General features: G+C 39.9%; 2 protein-coding genes across 2 annotated transcripts in view; one reads left to right on the top strand and one right to left on the bottom strand.

Moving 5' to 3' along the window:
* Positions 1 to 384: 384 nt before the first annotated feature.
* Positions 385 to 3,638, bottom strand: zdhhc4 (zinc finger DHHC-type palmitoyltransferase 4). The gene is made up of 6 exons (XM_044013720.1): positions 3,101 to 3,638; positions 2,891 to 2,964; positions 2,162 to 2,340; positions 1,491 to 1,616; positions 999 to 1,243; positions 385 to 802 (listed from the first exon to the last, which is right to left on the bottom strand). The coding sequence occupies exons 1-6, from the start codon at positions 3,221 to 3,223 to the stop codon at positions 479 to 481; spliced, it is 1,071 nt and encodes a 356-aa protein (XP_043869655.1). The 5' UTR covers positions 3,224 to 3,638; the 3' UTR covers positions 385 to 478.
* A 3,795-nt stretch (positions 3,639 to 7,433) lies between these two features.
* The window catches only part of grid2ipb (glutamate receptor, ionotropic, delta 2 (Grid2) interacting protein, b), a 36,866-nt gene continuing 21,451 nt past the window's right edge, over positions 7,434 to 22,848 (top strand). Inside the window, exons 1-5 of the mRNA XM_044013721.1 lie at positions 7,434 to 8,246; positions 8,774 to 9,027; positions 10,094 to 10,423; positions 10,839 to 10,993; positions 20,444 to 20,728. Of these exons, the coding sequence (XP_043869656.1) occupies positions 8,162 to 8,246; positions 8,774 to 9,027; positions 10,094 to 10,423; positions 10,839 to 10,993; positions 20,444 to 20,728 (1,109 nt within the window). The 5' untranslated portion in view covers positions 7,434 to 8,161. The remainder of the gene's footprint in view (positions 8,247 to 8,773; positions 9,028 to 10,093; positions 10,424 to 10,838; positions 10,994 to 20,443; positions 20,729 to 22,848) is intronic.

The raw sequence follows: 22,848 nt of genomic DNA, 5'->3' as shown, positions 1-22,848 counted from the left end.
TCTTGTTTTTCTTCTCCTTTTCCTCGTCCTCTCGTGCTCTCACTCTTACCTATCTTTTTCTTTCTTTGTAGTGTTCTTTTCAAGTGACCAATAAATAATCTTGACTCTATAAACCATCGCAATTATTATTGCCAATGATTTCCTTTTGTTCAACTGAAATGGAATTATCTGAAATTATCTTTATATTTGTAAGTGATGAAAATTAAATGTGAAAATGCCAGAGAAACTGAAAAAGCATTTTAGCACATTCTGGCATGATTACAGAAATTTGTATTAATAGAAACAAACCTTTATTTTTTACAATTCACTGAAAGAAATGAGCATTTATCCTTTATTTAATGGCACCTGTATGATGATAAGATAATTTAAACACCAGAGTCCATATAGAAATCATAAACAAATACTTTATTTCTCCAGTCAGACAGTAAATGTAAAGTCAATGCAGCATATAAACAAAAAAAAGGCACATGTTTTTTGTTCATTTGTGTTTTTTGCGAACAGGCACTGGTGGGGAAAAAACCTCACCCAGGTTTTTGAGAAGTCCTCGGCTGTAGAAGTATCGTCTGGAGTGATCCGGAGCTGCCGGACTGCACAGATGATCCACTGCCCCTGCTGCTGCCCCTGCGGTGGACCTCGGGTGGCAGTGCTGACAGACGTAGCCTCGGCTCTTGTACCACTCGTTGGACGTCTGGTTGACGACGGCCAGGTAGGAGTGGAATAGGGAGTAACCCGCCAGCAGGAAGAAGACGAAGAGCAGGAAGCCCAACATGAAGACGATCCGGGGGAACGTCAGGAACAGATGCTGGAGGGACAGGAGAACAAAAGAGCGTCCACTCGGTTTACAACAGAAACAGAGTTAGTGTTTCTCGGGTTCCCGCGCCTTGGTTGACATCCAATTCAAGGACTTTTCAGGACAGATTTCCTCAAATCCAAGAACCGAATATCTGCAAGGATCATCAAAAATGATCCATATCTGAAATCTGAAAACAGAGTCTCACCTGTATGACAAACAGAGCGCCCGCCGCCTGCCGCTCGCCGCGCTCGTCGATGTAGCTGGCCCTCAGGAGCCCCGAGCGCAGCACGGCGTGGAGCAGCATGTCCGCCGTCAGCACGGCGATGTCTCCCGCCATGGCACACAGGCTGAAGAGGTAGAGCAGGAAGTAGCGCGTGTTCTGAGCGCCGATGCAGTTGTTCACCCAGACGCAGTGGTGGTCGAAGCGCTGCACGCACCGGTTACACACTCCTGAGAGAAAAACAGCCAGAGTTTGCGGTCAGTACTGACCTAACATTTGATTCCAAGCACTCGTACAAACTCTGAAATGTTGGCCTGATGTTTCTCTTTGACCTTTCACACAAGAGACAAATAACACTGCTATGTGGATAATACCAACAAAGCCCGTTCCGTACGGGAATAACAACAGTACAACTGCTCGTGTACGACCTCTTGAACCCTGAGGGGAAACGGGGACAACAAATATCAAATTACTCACGGCAGTGTTTGGAGCGAGCCGGTTTGAAGAGCTGACAGGTGGGACAGGAGACTCCCGGGTGAAACAGTCTCCTGTCGTACGGGTACATGAGCACCTGCACGGACACTTTCCTCTTAGTCACCGTGCCTGGAAAACAGTGAGGCAGCAAAAAAGAGAGAGAGGTGAGTAATTATCCTGTCCACAACAAACACCTCACTGATTGACTCTCCATGTAACACAGGTCAAATGAGGCTACAAAACTATGAATAAACTAGTTGTTTATTAAGTAAATAAAAGCAAAAGGATTACATTGATTATTCAGTTATTAATCAACAACTATTTATGTAATCAATTGATCAATATGTTCATTTTTTGTTAACAGGACAGATTCAGTCATTTCAGCTTCAAAAAAAGGTCCAGGGTGTAAAACATGAGTAAGTACACTTAATTTCTGCCAATAAACTCTCATAAGTATGTTTTTTTTTTTTAGTAATTCTAATATTATCAGCCTAATTTCTCCTTAACCCTTATTTCTTGTATAGCTGAGGTGTGTTCCCCTTACATTTTTACATTTAATGGTAAAACTTTGTCTGATATTGTTTTCTTCCTTCTTGTATAGCTGTTTGTATTTACATGTATATTTGATATCTCCTTACTCTTTTATGTAAGTGTGAATGAATATTAAAGGGAACCTGGGTCTTTCCTGACGCAGAGGTAGAAGAAGAAGGTCTTTATGATCAGCAGGATGTAAGGCACAGACAGACTGGTCAGAGTCGTGTCCATCTCCCTGCAGAAGCCGAACACCTCGTACGTGAACTCTGCGTACACGGCGCCCTCTAGGAGGATGTGCAGATAGATGAACGTGTTGCTCCTGCAGTGACGAGAACACGACACAGGTGGGAAATGATTAAATTAAATTATAATGTTAGCTATTTTACATGTGCAGGAAAATGGAGTAAATCTACAAAATCAAAAAAAAAAATCAGTGAGCAGATACAAAAAGATAAAACACAAACATTGAAAGTACAACCTTTCTATGTCAGGACCAAGATAGTAAACTATCGTGACCCAAATCTCAATATAAATTTGAGACGAGCAAATGTGTGAAGTGGTAAATGAATTACAACTTCATTAATGCATGTTATTTAAAACATATACTCATAAATGTTAAATAAAAGTTTGGGAAAATTCTGCATTTTTGTTTAAGGACCCAAAAAAAGTGAGACTCAGTGGAAATCATTACATTCAGAAGAAAAGTGTTTCTACGTTAATACAATTGGACTTAATGATGCAATTTGTCTTTGATATTTTAGGGAAACAAATGAACCAGTTTGGAGTCATGTTATTGACACACTAGCTTCAAGTTTTCAGATTTAAGTACATAGTTCAACATAATAAATGGAAAGGTTTTGACTACAAACCTCTGATGGAACAGTCTGTGTAAACTCCTCTGTGACAAAGTCTGCAACCATTTTGGGGTAAATGGAGAAAAAACCTGTAAAAACCCAAGAACAGTAGTGAGTTCAATTCCCAATAGTGTACACCTCAGTCTTAATAGGGCTGCAGTGGCGCCATCTAGTGTCGGCTTGTAATATAAACGAGTTTAAACTGCTCTGTGTTATTTATCCTACCTTTATGGTGAAGTTGAGGAGAATGCTAAATGGAGTTTGTTGTTGGCCTGAATATTTACAGACGAGGACGATACACGACAGCACCAGCAGCACGTAAACCGCAAACAGAGTGAGGAAATCCATGTTTGTCACTCAAACAACAGGTGACTGTGCCCCAAAACTCACCGCAAACGGCGAGAAAATCTCAAACATACGCGGTGGGGATATGAATGTGGAGTTTAATGTCCATTTTATCCATACAGATTCAATGTTTTAGACAAAATAAGGCGCGGCGCGCTCTCCTGAAACCAGCCGAAGAGACGTGACGTTAACATGCTACGCTACACTCCCTGCCTTCTGCTAGCGAACATGCACACATGATTCTCAAAAAGCCGGGAAATAGTTCGTTTTTCCACGGCCTTACACTGCATTTTTAAAAGGTTTAATCCCAGGTTAGTTTGGTTTCACCCCGTGCCCCCCCAGTTTCACTTTCAGCCCACGCTCCTGTTCTGTAAACACTGTCGTTTCCTTAGCATCGATGTAGCTAACGCCCAAGCTAGTAGGTAACCTGCTAGCGGAACGCTAACAAAGCTAATAGCTAACAACATCCACGTCCAGCTAATGCTAAACGCTCAATCCAAGCTACTAGCTGACTTAGCAGACAAAAGCTAACTGGAAGCTATCATGGGCACGGTAATGTGAAACTTGTTTAATTAATATTATTAATTAGTATTAACACATTGTCTGTCTCTGTATCTTTATTTAAAAAGTACATTTTAATATATGTTCATCTTATAAAAGAACAACCAATAAATAGACTGGGCTGCCAATTAAACAGTTTGTTTTATTCCTCCATTGAGCATATACTTTGACATTAAACCATTTAACATGCACAATCGTGGGTTATGTTGTACGTTTGTAAATTGGTATTATTTTATATTTAGAAAAATATGGTGGAGGTTTTGAATGTAATTTGTAAGCAAAATCAAAGTAGTCAAATTAAAAACACTAAACTAGAGAAATTATTAACTCAGTTTTAAAGTTTTAGATATATGCCATATTATGCTAATGTGTTGAAGTGTACTCGTGTGTATACACTAAAATAACAAATATACTAGTACTTCTACTGTTAAACTAAGAAGCTGGAACCATGAAATATTTCACATTTTACATGACTTATATAGTTAAATTAAAATTTACATTCCTAGCAAACAAAATGGAGTAGAATATCTGATTAAAAGAAACACACACGCAAATAAAATATTAATACAGCACTTTTAAAAACATATTAAACTGTATATTTCAATGATTGGAAGAGGAAAAGCAATTTTCCCCTCTAAGTGTGTCTCCAAACTACACCATTTTGACTCTAGTGTTTACATAAATTGCAAATTCAAAGTTGTAATCTCTCCAAAGGAGTTTATCCTATACTCTTTTTCCTTCCTTGAAACATTTTTTGTGACGGGTAGGTTATCACCCAAGTATGTTCCCATTAAATCTTGGTAAGAATCGACCCACTAATGATTTCACAAAACAATTACCAAATTTTCTAGAAATCCCTATCGCCCTATAAAAATAATATCTCTATCTCTAATAATAAAACTCTTCACTTGTGTCAGTTCTCTACCATCAGATTACGGATTAAATTTAACATGCAAGTCCCAAGTCCCATTAACAAGTTCAGTTGTAAAGCAGGGTAAGTTCTGTACACATCCATAAAGTCTTCTGGATCCAGTGGTTCAAAATGTAGAATATTTCAAGAACACACAGGTGACACACGTGTGTATAATCCTTGTTGGACGTCTGCGCTCTCTGAGTGTTGTTGTCGTTTCCCCCTCTGTTACAGTCGTCCGGCGATCGTCACAATGCAGCGAGGCATCACAGGACACCTGATGGATCTGGTTGCGGACACGGCCCAGCACTCGTATTACAGCTCACAGTGCCGCACAGGAGGCAGCAACACTCGGGCACTCTGTGTGTGTTGTTCACATCTATGGATGCTGTTTAAAAAGGTAAGATATATTGTGTGTGTGTGTGGCTGCACCAGGGTTTTGTGGATGTCTCCTGTAATCAACAGGCTTTTGCCTGTTTCAAGGCATTTTTAATGCATTTGCAGTGACAGTTTGATGTTTAACAAGTGTCTTTAATGCTTTTCACACCATAAGCGAGTACGTTTTGCCTTTTAAAAGCAAAATTATTCTGTGGTATGTATTTTTGACTAAAACATATCTAAAGTATAATTCAGGTATCTTAGGACAAATACAGGCTGCAGCAGCTCCCCATGCTGCCTTCTTGTCACATGTGAGTTGGCGTCCTTAGGTGTAAGACAAGAGTTTGTTTGAAGTGAACAGTTTGTGTTTGCACATTGAAGCCGTTTGTGTTTTAATTATTCAGTTTGGAGCAGACTGCCTTTTTCTTTACTGTGTGTGTGCGCTTTGCTTCTAATGACAGTTCACACCCTTAACTCCCAATACTTTCTCTGCAGCACCCAACAAAACTCCCCCTACTTCTAATTTATTTACCAGTGTGTCAGAGGTGACCTGTCAATAATGTTTAGTTACAGAATAACTAGGGCTGCAACGATTTATTCATTATTGGATTATTGAATGAATTTTGGCTTCTTAAATGTGTATATATTCTGTTTTTTTGCTCTGTGTAACAGAGAAATCATTAAATCTGAGTAATTTTTCTTTTGTGGGCAAAACAAAGACATTTTAAAACATCATCTTTTCCTACATTTTCTGACGTTTTATTGACCAAACAAAAAAATAGCAGATTAATCAGTTATGAAAATAATTGAATTAGTTGCAGCCCCAATAATAACATCTCGAAAATATCTTCTATTATTTTGGCAGCATGTACTGTATTAATTAGTGTATTAATTTTAATTAATTAATTAATAAAAGACAAAGAGTTGCAGTTAGATATTTATTTAAAAGTGGTTAATTCAAGTTAATGAATTAGTGTGGATGGAAATTAGATGGCAATAAAAGCTTCTATAATTACATAGCAAAGAATCTGAAGAACAAAATTAGTTTTGTCTTAATTATCTCACTTATTGTTCAGAAAGCCTCTTATTTTTTTTCAAATTATTGTTATTTTGATGTATGATGGTGTAACAGCTCCATGATTAGGTCAATAAATCTTTCTTTTAGTCTTTTAAAATATCAGTAAATAGTGGAAAAACCTTGTTAATAACCAAGACATGCTTCACGTTTGTGCATGTTAGACTAGAACTATTAAACTCTTTTATTTTTACATACAATACTGTGAGATGCTTGTCAGTTTTTATCCAACTAATTAATTATTTTATTAATTATCATGTCATGTACTGTTGATTTAGTACATAATTAGAGCTGTTTGTGTGATGAGACAATTTTTCCCAAATGCAGCATCCACTAATTACATGAAATAATCACACACACACACACACACACACACACACACAGAGGATGAATGTGCTGGAAGTGACGGAGTGACTGCACCAGTTTTCCACTGCAGTTGTTCTACAAATAAACCAATGACACAGGGATCATTTGAAAGTCGATATAATCAATTATAAACAGCTCTAACACGGCATTTTTTTTTTTTTCACACAAACTTTTAATCAGACCACCTTTATCCTTGAATATGACTTACGGTCTTGCTTCAGTAAGCTTTTAAAACATTAATTTTGATCCACAGTTGCATTCATTTTTACCCATGTAAAGTCTTACATGAGCTTCATTAAGCCCCTTTTCCACTATGGTCCCAGATCACTTCGCCTCGCCACGGCACGGTTTAGGTTGGTTTTCCACTGCAAAATGTGGGCGGACCTACTCAATGTGGGCGGAGTCATCGCTGCACGGCTGCATGAAACTGCCGTGACTTTGTTTTACACACGACACACACAAACGAGTGACTAATGACTGCAGTTGTTGTATTGTTAAATTTGGCGACATCATGCAAAGTATCACCTGAGCTGGCTTGGAACCTCGCTAGAGCAAGTACTAAAAAAGGTTACCTGTTACCATTACTAGTGGAAACGCAAAATAACCGTGCCGGGCCGAGGCGAGCCTGGCAGAAACACGCCATTAGTCTACTAATGAAGCTGTGAGTGACCATCAAGACTAGAAAAGCATTAAATTAATATAGACTGCAGGGATTCAGTGATGAATCAATTACTAAAATTCATCATTAACATTTTTAAAGATGGTTTTGAGTGCTTTTTTAGGTCATAAAAACAAGCTTTTCGCTTCTTAAATGTGAATATTTTCTGGTTCTTTGCTCCATATCACAAAGAAATCATTAAAACCGATTCATTTTGGTGTAATGACAACATTCTGAGGTTTTGGAAACAACAATCAACACATTAATCTTGACCTTACAGTGTTTCAGGTGGACACACTGCCTCTGTGCTTCCACTATAATGAGTGTATGTGTTCATCGGGGGGGTGGAGGAGATCTGAAGATTCAGCTTATAATCCTACTAATCTTACACAGGCAGAGGTCTTAAATTGCTCCTCCTGTCCCCTTCTCAAAGGACTGAACGTTTGAGTGTGCACACACACACTCACACAGAGACACATAGAATTCCAGACGCTCCACTTAGTACTCATCAGGCTTCCTCGCGTCGTCGCAGAGTGATTCTGGGCCAGCAGCGGTCCCTCGGAGAGCCACCTAGCCGAGAGAGAGGAGGGAAGAGAGGGGGAGGGAAAAGAGAGACACGTTGGTGTATTTATAGAAAAACGAGGCCTCACAATAGCCTTTTTTGGAGAGAGAATTATTAAGGAGCCGAGGTGCGCGGGTGCACGCGTCCCACTTTTCTGATTACCACTGTGCTGCCGGCCCCCAGGATGAATCAGGAGTGAGACGCAGGACTAACTCCTCGACTCTGCCTCAGAAGCTGCACCGGCTTTTCATGCACACTCACCCTTTTTTTTTTTAAGTCACGAGGAGGTTTTTCACACGTGCGGGGGAAGAAGAATGGGGCTTTGACTTGTTTTGGGTTTTCTTGTTGAGGGTTGTTGTTGTTGTCGTTAAGATTATATTTGGAAGGCGATAGAGAGTCACCTGACGAAGGCCACCTGCTACCGGGGGAAGATGAAGAAGTTTCTGCAGAACAAAAAGGGCAGATATTCTTTCCGGCAGAGCAAGCGAGGCTCGCGGTGTCCGTCTAAAGATTTCTGTAAGTCTGTTTCCAGGTTTGTCCAAATTCCACTGCACATCGTTATCCTGTAGCTGAAGTCTGGAGGCTGATTTTGAGCCAAATCCAAAATTTTTCTGAATTTCAGTCCTTCACATTTTAATATTCTGCTCTAAAAATAACATTTTGCTGCTCAACTTTTCATCTCTTACCAGTTTATGGTTACGGTTGAAAAGGTGAGGCTTGCATGTACCAGGGGAGGGGAAACTTTTGTCTCTCGAGCTAATTAAGGTCACAATCTCACAATCTCTGCGACGATGTCTTCGTTTGATTGGCTGCTGTGGAGTGTGAACCAGGTCAGGGCGAGCGCTGAGCGTGTCACACTTTCTTTGTACGAGGAGGAACGAGACGGAGCAGAACATCGTCTCTTCTGATCAAAGTGTGTTTGTTATAATGCTGGTAGACTTGAATGTTTTGGCCACAGTGGGTGAGTATGTCCTCCCCCCTCTCGTTCCAATCTTCACGTCTCACACCCTTCACCTCATCTTCTCTTCCTCTCCCCTCAAAAGTCCTCAGCATGCCGACGTCCAATCAGGGCTGGCCTGAGGATTTCGGCTTCCAGCTGGGCGGGAATGGACCCAGCTACATCCTGTCGGTGGAGGAGGGCAGCAGCGCTCACCTGGCGGGGCTGCAGGCGGGCGACCAGGTGCTGGAGATCGAGGGCCATAATGTGTCGACACTGGGGCCGCAAGCTGTCGTCTCCATCGCTCAGACGCAGAAGAACATCCCGCCCAGCATCGGAGTGGTGTCCCGCATCCAGCAGGTACCGCATTAACCCGGACTCTGGCTGTGTTTGAGCTAGTTTTATTTTATATGGTGTAAACCAGTGTTATTTGCTGATCCAGGTGCAAATCTTCATAGTTCAGTGTAGGGCTGCAACGATTAATCGATTACTAAATGAATCACCAATTATTTTGATAATCGATTCATTGGTTTAAGTGGTTTTTTTTTGTCATTAAAACAAGTTTTATGAGTGCTAAGTGTATTAAATGTGAATATTGTATGGGGGTTTTTGCTCCATGTAACAAAGAAATCATCAAAACTGAATAATTTAGGTTTGTGGAGATCATTTTAATGTTTTGGAACATCTTAAGACATTTTAGGACATTTTTGTGATTAGTCGTGGAAATAATCAACAAATTAGTTTATTTAGAAAATAACCATTAGTTGCAGCTTTAGTGTTCACAGTTGATATAATAATTATGATAGAAAATCAGTGTATCTGTGTCCTCTGGTCAAACACCAGCTGGTTCGTTTAAATTAAACCTTTATAAGTCCACTTGAAAACCTTTTGAAAAACATTTGATTAATTAGGTTAGTTTTTAGTTCACAGTTCAGTTTGAATTTAAAAGAAGAAAAAATATGAATTAAAATTCAGTTCAGAAATACAAAATATGAAAGTGTCAATCAAAAGTCCATTCCAGTCAGTTGTGTAATCCAGTCCAGGTCCTGCAGGTGTGTGTGGAGGGAATGATCAAGTTTCTGGATCAGCTTTAAAAACTTTAAAAATTTGATTTACTAGGAATGATTGTGTAGTTACTGGTGGACGTGAATGTACAAGGTGGTGAATTTAAACTGTAGATTCCAAAGGGGATTATAGTCCAGTGTTTCTTTAATCCCGGTCCTCTGGATGCACTGCCCTGCATGTATTAGATGTTTCCCTGCTCCAACACACCTGATTCAAATGAAAGGCTCGTTGGCTCAGGTGTTGTTGGAGCAGGGGAAACATCTGAAACATGCAGGACACTGGGGTCACGAGGACCAGGTTTGAGGAAACACTGGATTAAACAACCTTTAAAAATGTCGTTTTCTTTTTTCTTGTGTTACAGATGGACATCATTCCAGGTCCAGACGGTCGTTTTGGCTTCACCATCGTGGGAGACTGCCCTCTGCTGGTGGAGGACTGTTCGCCCTGCTCACCCGCGGGCCGCGCGGGCCTGAGGGCCGGCGACTGCGTGATGGAGGTGAACGGCATCCCCGTCCGGCAGCACGAGACGGCGGCGGCGCTGATCAAGGCCTCGCAGGGCCGCACGCTGCGCCTGGGCGTGCTTTGCCTCGGCGCCAGGCAGAAACGCAGCAGCAGTATCGAGGACAGTCAGATGGGAGGAGAGGGGACGAGGCTGGACCGGAAACACAAAGCTTTGGAGTTCAACAAGAAGGTAAATTTGAACATTTATACACAACTGAGGCCCAGAAAACCTTATTTTTCTCATTATGTGTCTGAAACAAACCTCAAAATGTCTGTGATTATGTGGTTATTTCACACACTTTTCAAATTATTTTGTAAATGCATATTTAAAGTCATCTTTTAGGTTTGTTTTTCTCTGATTAGTTGTACTGTTGGATGAAAAAGGAGCATTAATAGAAATTGAGCCTGGAAAAACTGAATTTAATGGATTTGTGAGACCAGTGAAGTCTTAATTTACAGAAAAAATATTTAACGTTCTACTGAAATACTTCAATGTTTTTAAACTCTCTGGCCAAACTAAACATACTTAACAGTTAACAACCAGAAAATATGTGACTTTTGACTCACGTCCTCAGTGTCTGACACCACAGTTCAATCTCCGTCAGGTCGACCAGATCTTGGGGGACGAACCCGACGTGAAGGAGAAACTCTTTGCCGTGCTGAAGCAGTATGCGGCAGAGAAGAAGGTGGAGTGGTTGGCCTCCGTCGTGCCGGAGATTCTCACCACTGAGGAGCATCGACAGCTTCTCTCCAGCATCAGGTAAGAGCCGGAGCTGTACGGAGTATTTACGGAACAGGAATGGGCATAAATGTTAGATTATTTGCTTGAGTTTTTGCAATGATTGTGTGATTGCGTATGGATTTTTCTGTGGCCAATACTGACGCCAACTTCTAACTTTAGTAAGCACGTATTGAACAACACTAATAATCTGCATTTTTATATCTGCACTGCAGTGTAATTATATACAGGATTTTCAATGAAAAAAACTTAGAAACTAAACTTTTAGATTGTTTTCACACCTAATAGTCTCTGCCAGACTCGGTACGATTGGGGGTTGCAACGTTCAGTTGGTCCGAGTTTGCTTTCTCACTTTCACACTTTAGTGAAATGAACCAAACCTTTTGAGTAACGTGTTCCCCTCCTTGCCCGAGGGCGGCGCTGCATTAAGAAAACTCGCTCATCTGTTGGTTAACGCTTACTAGCAGATTATATCGGAGCTTTTACCTCGTTCTCACTCCACGTCTGACCACGGGCCATATCTCCCGGCTAATGTTCAACACGTGCTAACGTGTTGGTCGTGTTTACCCACAATGCCCTGTGTTGTATTCAAGCTTTCTTGCGTTTGGTTCACTTGAAGCGAACCGAGGCAGGCTACGTTTTTAGGTGGACCAGAGTTGGGTTGCACATTCACACCCCCCACAAAACAAACCAGACTTTCCTCACAAACGCACAGAAGTGCTCTTGGTTGAACTGAGATCTGAATCTGTGACCCTTTTTCCCATGAGGCATCAGTGCTTGCCATTGTACCACCATGTAGCATCTCATGAACACAGTTATCTTTATATTTCTTTATGCAGACGACACTCCGTTATACCCTTCTTTATACCAGAAAGTACTTGACATCATTGGGATTTAAACCGTGTTGGTGCTGGCAGCTTTAAACTGAATTCACAGCATTGCCGTCGTGTGTGATGATGATCCACACATTTATTTGTGTCCTCGCTTTATGAAAACTAATTAAATGCATCCACAGTCCGACTCACGCGGCCAGATCTCACCTGCCAAACACCGAGCCTTTCTCTAAATCCCCTCGACACTTCTCTCCACTTGTCTTGAGCCAGTGAAACCTTCTCATCTTTTTACTACTCCACTACTACGTCTCCTCCTCGCACTACACAGCCCTCACGTCTCTGTGATGATATTAATATCGCGTCAGAAGGTTCTCCAGCAGCACTGAACCGGCTGCGTCGTTTCCACCGCCCGCAGGATTGTTGTTTTTTTTTTTCCTGCCTTAATTCGCTCATGAATAATTCAAACACTTGGGCACCAATGATAACAGGGGAGCATCTCTGTGTTGTTTTAAACCCCCTCCTCTTTCCTCACAACTCTCCTCTTGTATCTGTGTGGAGGTTTTTATGCTTTAGTCCTGATAGATTTTCCTTTTGTTATTGTGTGGCTATTATTCAGTGTGTGGACACTTTTCCCCCTGACACTTGGTAAAGGCTGCGGCGGCTGCAACAAGGTCCCACCATATCTTGTATTCCTCCTCAGTAAAGGGGTACAGCAGCAGCAGTAGGTGTGTCTACTCTTCTCACCACTAGCTCTATAGATTATTATGGTATAGATTTATTTTTTGGATTGTTTTTGAGCAATGGGTGACAGCAGCTAAAACCATGAATTGTCTTGGGTGAGTATATATCATTTATTATCAGATTAAAGGCTCTGTGAAAATGTTGTTTGTCAGCATCTGCAGTGGTTTATCAAGTGTCACCAGAGATAAGTGAATATTGTTATTAATAATAGTCAGATTCAGATGCTGCTGCTGCAGTTTTTGCCTTAGATTGAATCTGTTTTCACATTGTTTTCTAAGATAATTGTGAAGCAAATTACTGTAAAAGAACTTTAAATGTATACTTCTTTAAATCTAGTGACCTCTTAATAGTGTGTTTATGACGTTTGATGTGTGGTGACCACACTTATACATAGTATGTCTGCGTTTTTGTATTTGTTACCTCTTTAGGGACGTTTTTCTGGCATAAAGTCTACTATTAATCGTCATGGGGACCAAAACGTGGTCCCCATGACAGGCAGAACCTCATTTCTAAGAGCACTAGTGAAGTTCTTGGGCTAAGATTTGAATTGTGGTTTGGTTAAAGTTTGGGTTAGGTCTGAAACGGTCATTGGTTTGAGTGTTTGAGTGTTGAGTTTCTCTGATTTTTCAGCTTCTTAAATGTGAATATTTCCTGGTTTCTTTGCTCCACGTGACAAAACTGAATCATTTTTTGTTTGTGGACGAGGGTGTGAATCTGTATCGGTATCAGTCCGAAACTGGTCAAAATCATTGAATCAGATATTGGACAGATGAAAATGTCATATCCTATCCCTTATATCACATGCTTCACTATTTACAGACTGTAAAAATATAAACTCAGCAAAAGCATTTTAGCTGAGTCCTGTTTTTTGCTCTTTATTCCTTCTATTTTGGGAGAAGAACATTTGTTACACAGTTGGAGAATTACAACTCAGCACAAATGTGTCGTTAACGGCTTCATGCGTTCATAAATGATCTAAAATCACTGTATCGGACTTGTATTAGTATCGGTAGATATACACCAGTTTGTGACATCGGTATCGGACACAGAAAAGCGGTATCGTCCCGTCCCTATTGTGGACAAAACAAGACATTTCAGAACACATCATCATTTCCGGGTTTGAGCAACAACAATTAACATTATCTGACATTTTGTGATTACCCGGTGATCGAGAAAATAATGGTTAGTTAGGGTTAGGCTTTAACGTTCTGTCTTAGCTGTGCAAACCTGAGCATCATGACTCCAGAATGACAAATATACCTTTTCTTTCTTATCTCTCTGTGGTCTAATCAGTCTGTAAATAGCCACAGAGACTGATATCACATGTCTTTTCTGTTTTAAATTAGATGCCCTCTTTGACATCATTTGCTGTTTGATGGCTTTAATGGCTGAATTGTGCACTGATCACTGTTGTTACCGCAGTCACCAGCTCGTCCTGATCTCCACTACACTGCTGTTGCAACAAAGGTTTCATGTCCAATAGTGTTGTTGCTTTTTCTCAGCAGCTCGGCTGCAGCTGCCGACTCCTGCAGTTAAGATTAAACACCATCATCATCAACAACAACAACAACAACACTGGAGTCACTGTGTGTTAGTAACTCAATCGTTTGTTCACCCTGTGAACGTTTTCACAAGTACTTTATCCTAAAATGGAAGCTTTAAATATCAGGTTTGAGTAAGTCGTCAACTTTCTAAATGAATCACCAGATATTTGGATAATTGTTTTGAGATTTATAGACAAATTCATGTAGTAAATTACATTGATTCGTCAAAAACTGTAGACTGGAAGAAGACGGACTAACATACGGGATTAGGGTTAGGATTTACGGAGAAACATTTGTTCAAATCCGATGAGTTTTGACAGATTTTTTAAATTTTTTTTTGTGACTTTTTGAGATTTATCATCAAAAACTGTAGACAGGAGGAACCTCTTTAGTGGAGTTAAAAAAACCAAGCTATCACAACTCTAATTGCATTTTCTTTGTCTTAGAGTTGATCACCGTCACTGGATAAAAATGTCTAAGTGGTCATGAGAGGACAAGAAGATAAAATGATATAATCAAAAATGTGTCCATTTATTTTCTCCTTTTATCTTCAAATGTTGTGCCGTTTCTCTAAAAATATGTCTGTAGTTGATAAACCGGTGGCTTCGTGTTGCCAGATTAGGAGCTGGGAGCCACTCATTTGACCAAATCCATTCCGATTTTGTCCAGATGGTTGAATTAAATCTCAGTGGACATTTTTTCTTCAGACCAGGAGCCAAATCTGTGCTCTGAAGAGAGTTTGGGAACACACTCATAGATCTGAGTTTTATCACCATTATTATCAGCAATATCAACAAATTATAAAGTAAGAAATGTGAATGAATGATTTAGGCATTTATATGACTAAAATACACGCATATAGTACAAACTGAGTCTCTGCTTACTGTATGTTATGTAACACATTTTAAAATTCCCTTTGTTCTGTTGCTCTGTTTTCCCATTTAATTCATTAATAATTTATTTTCCCTCACTGTAACGACCATGATCTCACACGTATTGTATTGTTGAGTATTCCTTGTTTCTGTTTAATGAGAACAAGTGTTTCATGTCTGCACTGCAGTACATTTATATACAGTCTCTTTCTAAATGTCAAACTTTGGAGCAAGCTAAAATATTGTTAGCTCTATATTAAGTTTCAGAAAAGACTTAAAAAGTAAAACAATTAGGTTTCTTAATTGAAATTAAGAAAATGTAAATAAACAGGGTTTTTTTGTTGGATTTCTTTGTTGTCTTGTTTTTAAACTAAAACAAAAAAGGGAAATGTATGTATTCATTCAATAAAAATAATATATAAGCTAATAATAAATTCATAAAACAGGTCATCAAAAAACTGAGAAACACAAAAAAAACTTGTGATGAAGTTTTAGTGATTTTAGCATTAGAGATCAGCTCAGTATTCGTATCGGTCTGATATTGGTCCAAGTTAGTAATATCGCTATCAGTAGATTGTCGAGTGTGATATCTGTATCAGTAGATACTCGAGTTTGTGGTATCGGTAGATGATGAAGTTTGATATCGGTATCAATATCGGACATGAAAAATGATATCGGGCCATCCAAAACATTTATCAAGTGTCTGAGAACAAAACTGTGTAATTTGTAGTAAGTGATCAAGTAATGCGTCATACTTAGGAACTTATGAATCAGTCTACCTATCTAGCATACTGTATGTAGATGTGTTTGACCTTTTTTCACGACCACAACCCATAACACGTGCATTTGACGTGTTTTTTCGTCTTATGTGTTGTATGAAAAAACGGGACACACACATTGTTACATCACCTCCTCCTTGATTTAGACGTTGCACTCAGCCGCTGTCGAGACTCACCTTGTGTGCACTCAAGCTACATCTGGACACCTGAAATTAAATGAGGTCTCCTTTTCTTTCTTTTTTCTCTTGTCGTTTTCTGCCTGTCATTCCTTCCTTTGAGAAATCTGTCCCCTCCTCCTCCTCCTCCTCCTCGCCGCTCACTTCCTCCTCCACAAACCTTCAGATAATTATAGATCCCCGTTCCTTATAAACCAGGTCGAATCAGACACTCACTCTTGTTTCCAAAGTGTTGATCGTGAGAGAAACTTTTCTTTTTTGTGTGTTTGTGAGACGAGACAGTTGTTGTTTTTTTATAAACAGTTCAACATTTGCATTTTGTAAACATGAATTGTGAGAGACTTGGTCCAGAATTAGTGCAGTGGTGTGAAGAGATGACAAATAGCAGGGAAACACAAATAGCAAACACAGAGAGAAGGAGACTGAGTGGCTGTGTGGGCTCGTACACCTACATCACTACAGAACATTTATTTATGTCTCAGCAGTCTTTGCTTGTTTGTCAGCGCTCAGAGTCTCAGACTGCAGGCAGATTCAAACCTGACCATAGTCTGCAGGGAAAAGTGACAGCAGCAGGATAAACAACATGTGGTGTTTTTTATTTATACACAGTACACATATATGTGTGTGTGTGTGTATATATATATGTATATATGTGTGTCTATGTATGTATATGTATGTATATGTATGTATATGTATGTATATATGTGTATGTATATATATATATATATATATATATATATATATATATATATATATATATATATATATATATATATATATGTGTGTGTGTAAATGAGAAGCTATTTTCAGAAAGAAAATAATGAATTTCTTCAATATTTTCTAACATTTAATATAAAAGACACACTTGTCACTGCAGATGTGGATTTTTCCATAAGCGTGATGATATGTTGTGTGTTTACATTTCATAAAATCACTCAATTAATAAAAATAAATAAGTTGAAGAAATTTCAGGTTATAAATACACATGTATAATAATAGGAAGCGTAAAGAGGAAGGCAAAATGAAAAGCAATTTTAAATTAGAAAATCATGATTTTTCCAATAAGTGATGATATGTGTTAACATTTCATAAAATCATTCAGAAAAGCCAAATAAATGGTAAAAAAGTGACTCAATCCTATGTTTGCTGACCTCCAGTAAACTGTATTATAACCCTCTTTATAAACTGATCACACACTCATTCATATGTGTAAAAAAATGAGCAGTAGACGACAAACATCTCTTGTGTTGTTGCTGTGGTGCTGATTGGAAAGCTCCCACTCAGAGTAGAAACGTGTTGTTCCCTCATGTCACCACAAGGGGGAACCATAAAAATGAGATCTTTTGGGGAAATGTGTTTGTATATATTTGACCTTGTTTTTTAGGTCTGAAATCAAGTAGTTGTAATTCATCAGATCTGTAATGCTGTGAAGCACTTTGAGTTACATGAATTTGAAATGCAGTCTAAATGATCAATTGATTAATCTACTATAAATGTCCAGTAACAAATAAATAATAATAATGATGATGTGTTTTATTTGTGAAGCACTTTTACAAATGTTTAAAGACACTTTAAATATATAAAATGTGCAGCAGACAAAAAACACAACATATTTGCTGCCCTTTGTTTTACCAAACAGTCATTTTAATCAAAATCCTTAAAAATAGTATTTATTCAGACTGAAACTAATGATTTGCATAATCGATTATTATACACATTATTTTATCGATTATTTGGTTGTTTAGTCCATAAAATGTTCATCAGTGTTTGTCAAAACTTGTTTTCATTTATTTTTGCATTTAAACACCAATTAGTGATGGTTAATTTGACCCCTGCATTTAACCCATCCTTTACTGTAATTCCTAAATGGTTGAATATCGGTCTGAATATCATGACGGTTAAAACTCAAACAGCCTGTAAAAAAAAGACTGTTCCATCTCTGAGCAACATCAGTCGTGCATTTTTTTCAGAAAGTGTGACCTTTTACATCATGTGTATATTATATTATATTATCCTGTGTTTTGTGTGTAAGAACATCACACAGAGGGTGAAGGTGACACATATTTCCTGCATAATCATGTAATAAAATGCCTTAAACTGACACAGGATAATGAACACAGCCACAGTCGAGCGCCAGGTTTCCCTCTCTCTCTGTGTGTGTGTGTGTGTGTGTGTGTGTGTGTGTGTGTGTGTGTGTGTGTGTGTGTGTGTGTGTGTGTGTGTGTGTGTGTGTGTGTGTGTGTGTGTGTGTGTGTGTGTGTGTGTGTGTGTGTGTGTGTGTGTGTGTGTGTCCTAATTGCTTTACTTAGCTGTCAAAGTTGTTTTCATGCAGCTTAATTAGGTTCTTCTGGTGGACATGTGCAGCTGCAGCTATTCTCTCGCTCGCTCGTCCCCACTGGCGTGTTTCTCGCACTAATTACTCCACTGGTGCATGTTTTCTTTTGGTTTCTTTCTTCTCTCACACACAGAGTGGGTTTCAGTTTGTCTGTCTGTCTGTCTGTCTGCCGGGCGTCATGTGATTCATGTAATCTGCAACAAATCAAACCCCAGAGTCAGAGCAACACACGTCAGGTGTGGGAGGTAATCAAAAGGCTCGGGCACTCTGTGGGATCGTCGCGTCGCTCTGTGATACGACAGCACTTTACACATCACTTTACATCAGCTGCTGCCAAAAAGCGTTTTAAGATCACTTTTTTAATTTCAATCGTCAATTACCTTAAATTCTTGAATTTTTTCCTCAAAAATCAGACCCTTTTGTCTTCATTTTGTCACTGTGTCGTCGTCATTATTCAGATTTAGTGTTTTTTGACACACAGAAGTGAAACATGAAGGTGTTTTTAAAGTAAATTAGTTTACAGCACTAATATCCTGGCTAACAGCAAGAAGAGTGCAAGTTCACATCCTTGCTGTGTTCCTGTGTGTTTGCATGTTCTCTCGCCGTGTGTGTTTGCATGTTCTTGCCGTGTGTGTGTGTGTGTGTGGGGGTTTTCTCCAGTTGCCTCTCACGGTCCACAAACACGTCACAGTTCACTGGACACTTACATTAACTGTTGGTGTGAGTGAGTGAATAATTGTTGGGTTTCTGTGTGTTTGACTCCGCCTTTCGCCGGGTGTCACGTGGGATTGACTCCCAACTCCCCGCCCCCACAGCCCTCATGTGGAGGATAAAGCGGTAGAATAGGATGAATTAGGGTTGAGAGGGTTGAGTTACTGGATTATTCCATTACTTTATCAGTTTGAGGAAAGTAATGAATTACATTTTACTCGCGTTGCTGTAATTGAGTAGATTTTTTGTGTGATTCACTACAACACATTTTAAAAAATGGTTGTGCAAAGTGCTAATGAAGGAGAAAGTTGAAGCATTTGTGACCTTTGACCCATTTTGACTGATACATTCTGTTTCCATTATTTATGTTGTCAGCACTTTTAACGTGTAAAGGTTTGGCCTTTGATTAAAAACAATTATTTTGTCAGATGTGTGTCCCCAAGAAATAACCCCAACCTTGTTAATGTACATTTTAAACAAGGTACTTTTTTCTTTTTTAACTTTGCTTTATTTTTCAGACCAGTACTTTTACTTGTACTTAAGTAAAATGAAAGTTATTAAAATAGTGGTACTTTTTACTTGAGTAGACTATTTCAGTCACTCAACAAGACATTTGAGAACATTATTTCATGTTTTGGGAAAGACTGATCAACATTTTCTGACGTTTTATGGACTTTTTCAATTGAAAGTAATCCATTACAGCGTTAAAATGAATGAATGAATGGATGAATTTTCTCCACTGGTGTGTGTGTGTGTTTGTCGCCTTGTCTCTTGGCGGTGATTCTGCTCACTTGAATGAAAATGTGTTGCCTTGTCAGCCTTGTGTGTTTGTTTTGTTCTCCATATGAACGAGTGCGTGCAGTTCACACTGTTTGAATGAAAGTGACGTCATCTGTCCGTCATTACGACGTCTGATGACACGAGAATTATTGTTATTAATCCAGTGAAGTCCCGCCCACCTGCAGGTTTGATTATTGCAGCGTGGTCAGTGAGAGGATGATTCCGGCGTGACACAGGAGGTGAGGCGTGGACGGATGTGTGGGAGAGAGAGGGAGAGAGTGTGGTTCTGTAGATGTAGAGAGAGAGAGGAGAAATCCCATGCTCGCTCGCTCGCTCGCTCGCTCACTCCTACACCTTTTTTTCTTCTCTGTGTTCTGGCTGTGGCAGCTTCACCCCACAGCAGTGAGACTCCAGCGAATGAAGCAAAGATTCAGCCTCTTTTCTTTCGTCCTTGTTTTCTTCTCGACGGGGAACATCAGAAAAGACACATCATCCGTCCTTTAGCAGCTTCTTTTATAATCTGAGAGTTGAAGGAGGAAGCCTGTTGATTTAAATCCCCGTGGACTTGTTTTGTGGAGATCATTCTGGATCTGAGATTCCTTCCCCTCAGAATGGATCGAGGGCGATCTTTGATATAAATCTTCTTTTACTAACTCTTCTCAAAAACTTCATCACCCCCACATGCCGCTATGTTTGCCAGAATCTTCATCCCGAAGAAACACCGGCAGCGCTTCGACGAGGCCGTCAACCAGAATGTCATCAACCGCCTGTGCCGCAGCAAGAGCATCAGCGAGCCGCAGGGCCGCGTGCGCCGCAGCCGCAGCGAGGACCACTCCGAGCGCCACCGCGGCTCCAAGCGGGCCAGCTCCGTGCCCAGGGACGGAGGGGAGCCCGGCGGCAGGGGCGACGCGGAGAGGGACAGCCGGGGCGCGAGGAAGTCCGTCTCCGGGGTTCCCCCACATCCACCCATCGGACCCAATCAGAGGTGAGGAAACAATGTTATACAGACAATGATATTGTTTATGTTTGTGCACATTTGTTTGTTTATACATCGTCAAAGTAGGGCTGTCACTTTTTAAGTCAAGTTCAAACGTGAAGTTAAACATCAGTGACGCCACCCTCAGATTCATCAGTCACTGTCATCTATGGTGTACACTGTCATGTATGATGACACCTGATTAACACGCTCTGTTGTAACGAGGCTGACCTCTCGACCTCTAGCACCTCTCCGCCCGGTCCTCCGCCCACTAACACGCTGCTTAATTAATAACAGCAGAGCGGATTCAGTGCAGGGTGACATGAGTGTCAGTGTCCACTCACCACACCTGTCCACTTCAATATGTCCACACATCTGTTCTGTTCACACTGGAGAGGGAGAGGGAGGGAGGGAGGGAGGGATGGATGGAGGGAGGGAGGGAGTCAGGTTGAATATGTCACGGGCGAACGAGCGATGACACCGACACACAGATTATCTGAGGGCCTTTAACAGAAAAAAGTCATGTAGTGTAGAGATGGTTGAATGGATAGATGATGGATAAATGGTGGATGGATACTGGATAGTGGGATGGATGGATGATAGATACTGGGATGGATGATAGATAGTTGGATAGATTGGTGTTTTGTGTTAAATTCTAGACTCATTGTCTGTGAACAGATGATAATAAAAGTATAAAGTTCTGTATAAGTCTATAAGTGTAAATTGTTGACTGAAGAACAACAGTGAAGGTCTTCACTGTGTGTGTGTGTGTGTGTGTAGGTTAATACTGCAACACTGCACCTTGACACACACACACACACACACACACACACACAGAGCACAGAATGCACCATCTGCATTTAGCTCATGTTGCATAACAACCAGCAGCCAAAGAACACATTTGTCGTCTTCTCTCCTCCTTTTGCCTTTTTCTTTCTTTCCCTCTTTAACCGGTTAACATATCGACTAAGTGTCGTTTTGAATCGTGTCCACGGCAACGCACTGTGGCTGGACACTGAAAGTGTCTCATCTTTTTGTTGTAATGGGGAGGTTCAGAGAGAGAGAGAGAGAGAGAGAGAGAGAGAGAGAGAGAGAGAGAGAGAGAGAGAGAGAGAGAGAGAGAGAGAGAGAGAGAGAGAGAGAGAGAGAGAGAGAGAGAGAGAGAGAGAGAGAGAGAGAGAGAGAGAGAGAGAGAGAGAGAGAGAGAGAGAGAGAGAGAGAGAGAGAGAGAGAGAGAGAGAGAGAGAGAGAGAGAGAGAGAGAGAGAGAGAGAGAAGAGCCACCGTCAGCAAAATGTCAGAAACCTTTTTTTTCTTTATTTATTTCGTTATCTATTCTACTCTGTACTGAGTGTCCTCTGGATTATTTTTGTTTTCCCGCTGTTGAAGCTGTTGAAGGAGAACGACACACAGACATCAGTTGTTTTTTGTTTTTTAAAAACTCCCACTGACATGAACAGAATGTGACAAAAGTGGAAACAAAAGAGAAGCACAAACAGCTTTGTTTACAGTACTGAGTGAATGAGTGAGAGTGAGTGAGTGAGTGAGTGCAGCCCACATCCATTCACTCAAAGGTTTATTAAGCACCAGTGTATGTTAAAAAGATGAACTTAACAGGTTTGACAGAGGTTAGGGTTACTACTATATTAGTACTCGTATACTACTATATTAGTACTAGTATACTCACATACTATGTATATTAGCACTCGTATACTACTATATTAGTACTAGTATACTACTATATTAGTACTCGTATACTACTATATTAGTACTAGTATACTACTATATTAGTACTAGTATACTACTATATTAGTACTCGTATACTACTATATTAGTACTAGTATGCTCGTATACTACTATATTAGTACTAGTCTACTCACATACTACTATGTATATTAGCACTCGTATACTACTATATTAGTACTAGTATACTACTATATTAGTACCAGTATACTACTATATTAGTACTAGTATACTACTATATTAGTACTAGTATGCTCGTATACTACTATATTAGTACTAGTATACTACTATATTAGTACTAGTATACTACTATATTAGTACTAGTATGCTCGTATACTACTATATTAGTACTAGTATACTCACATACTACTATGTATATTAGTACTA

This window comes from Solea senegalensis, linkage group LG18 (assembly GCF_019176455.1).
Source record: "Solea senegalensis isolate Sse05_10M linkage group LG18, IFAPA_SoseM_1, whole genome shotgun sequence".
Taxonomy (NCBI): domain Eukaryota; kingdom Metazoa; phylum Chordata; class Actinopteri; order Pleuronectiformes; family Soleidae; genus Solea; species Solea senegalensis.
Note: the sequence above shows the minus strand (reverse complement) of the source record. Positions and strands in the feature narration are given on the sequence as shown.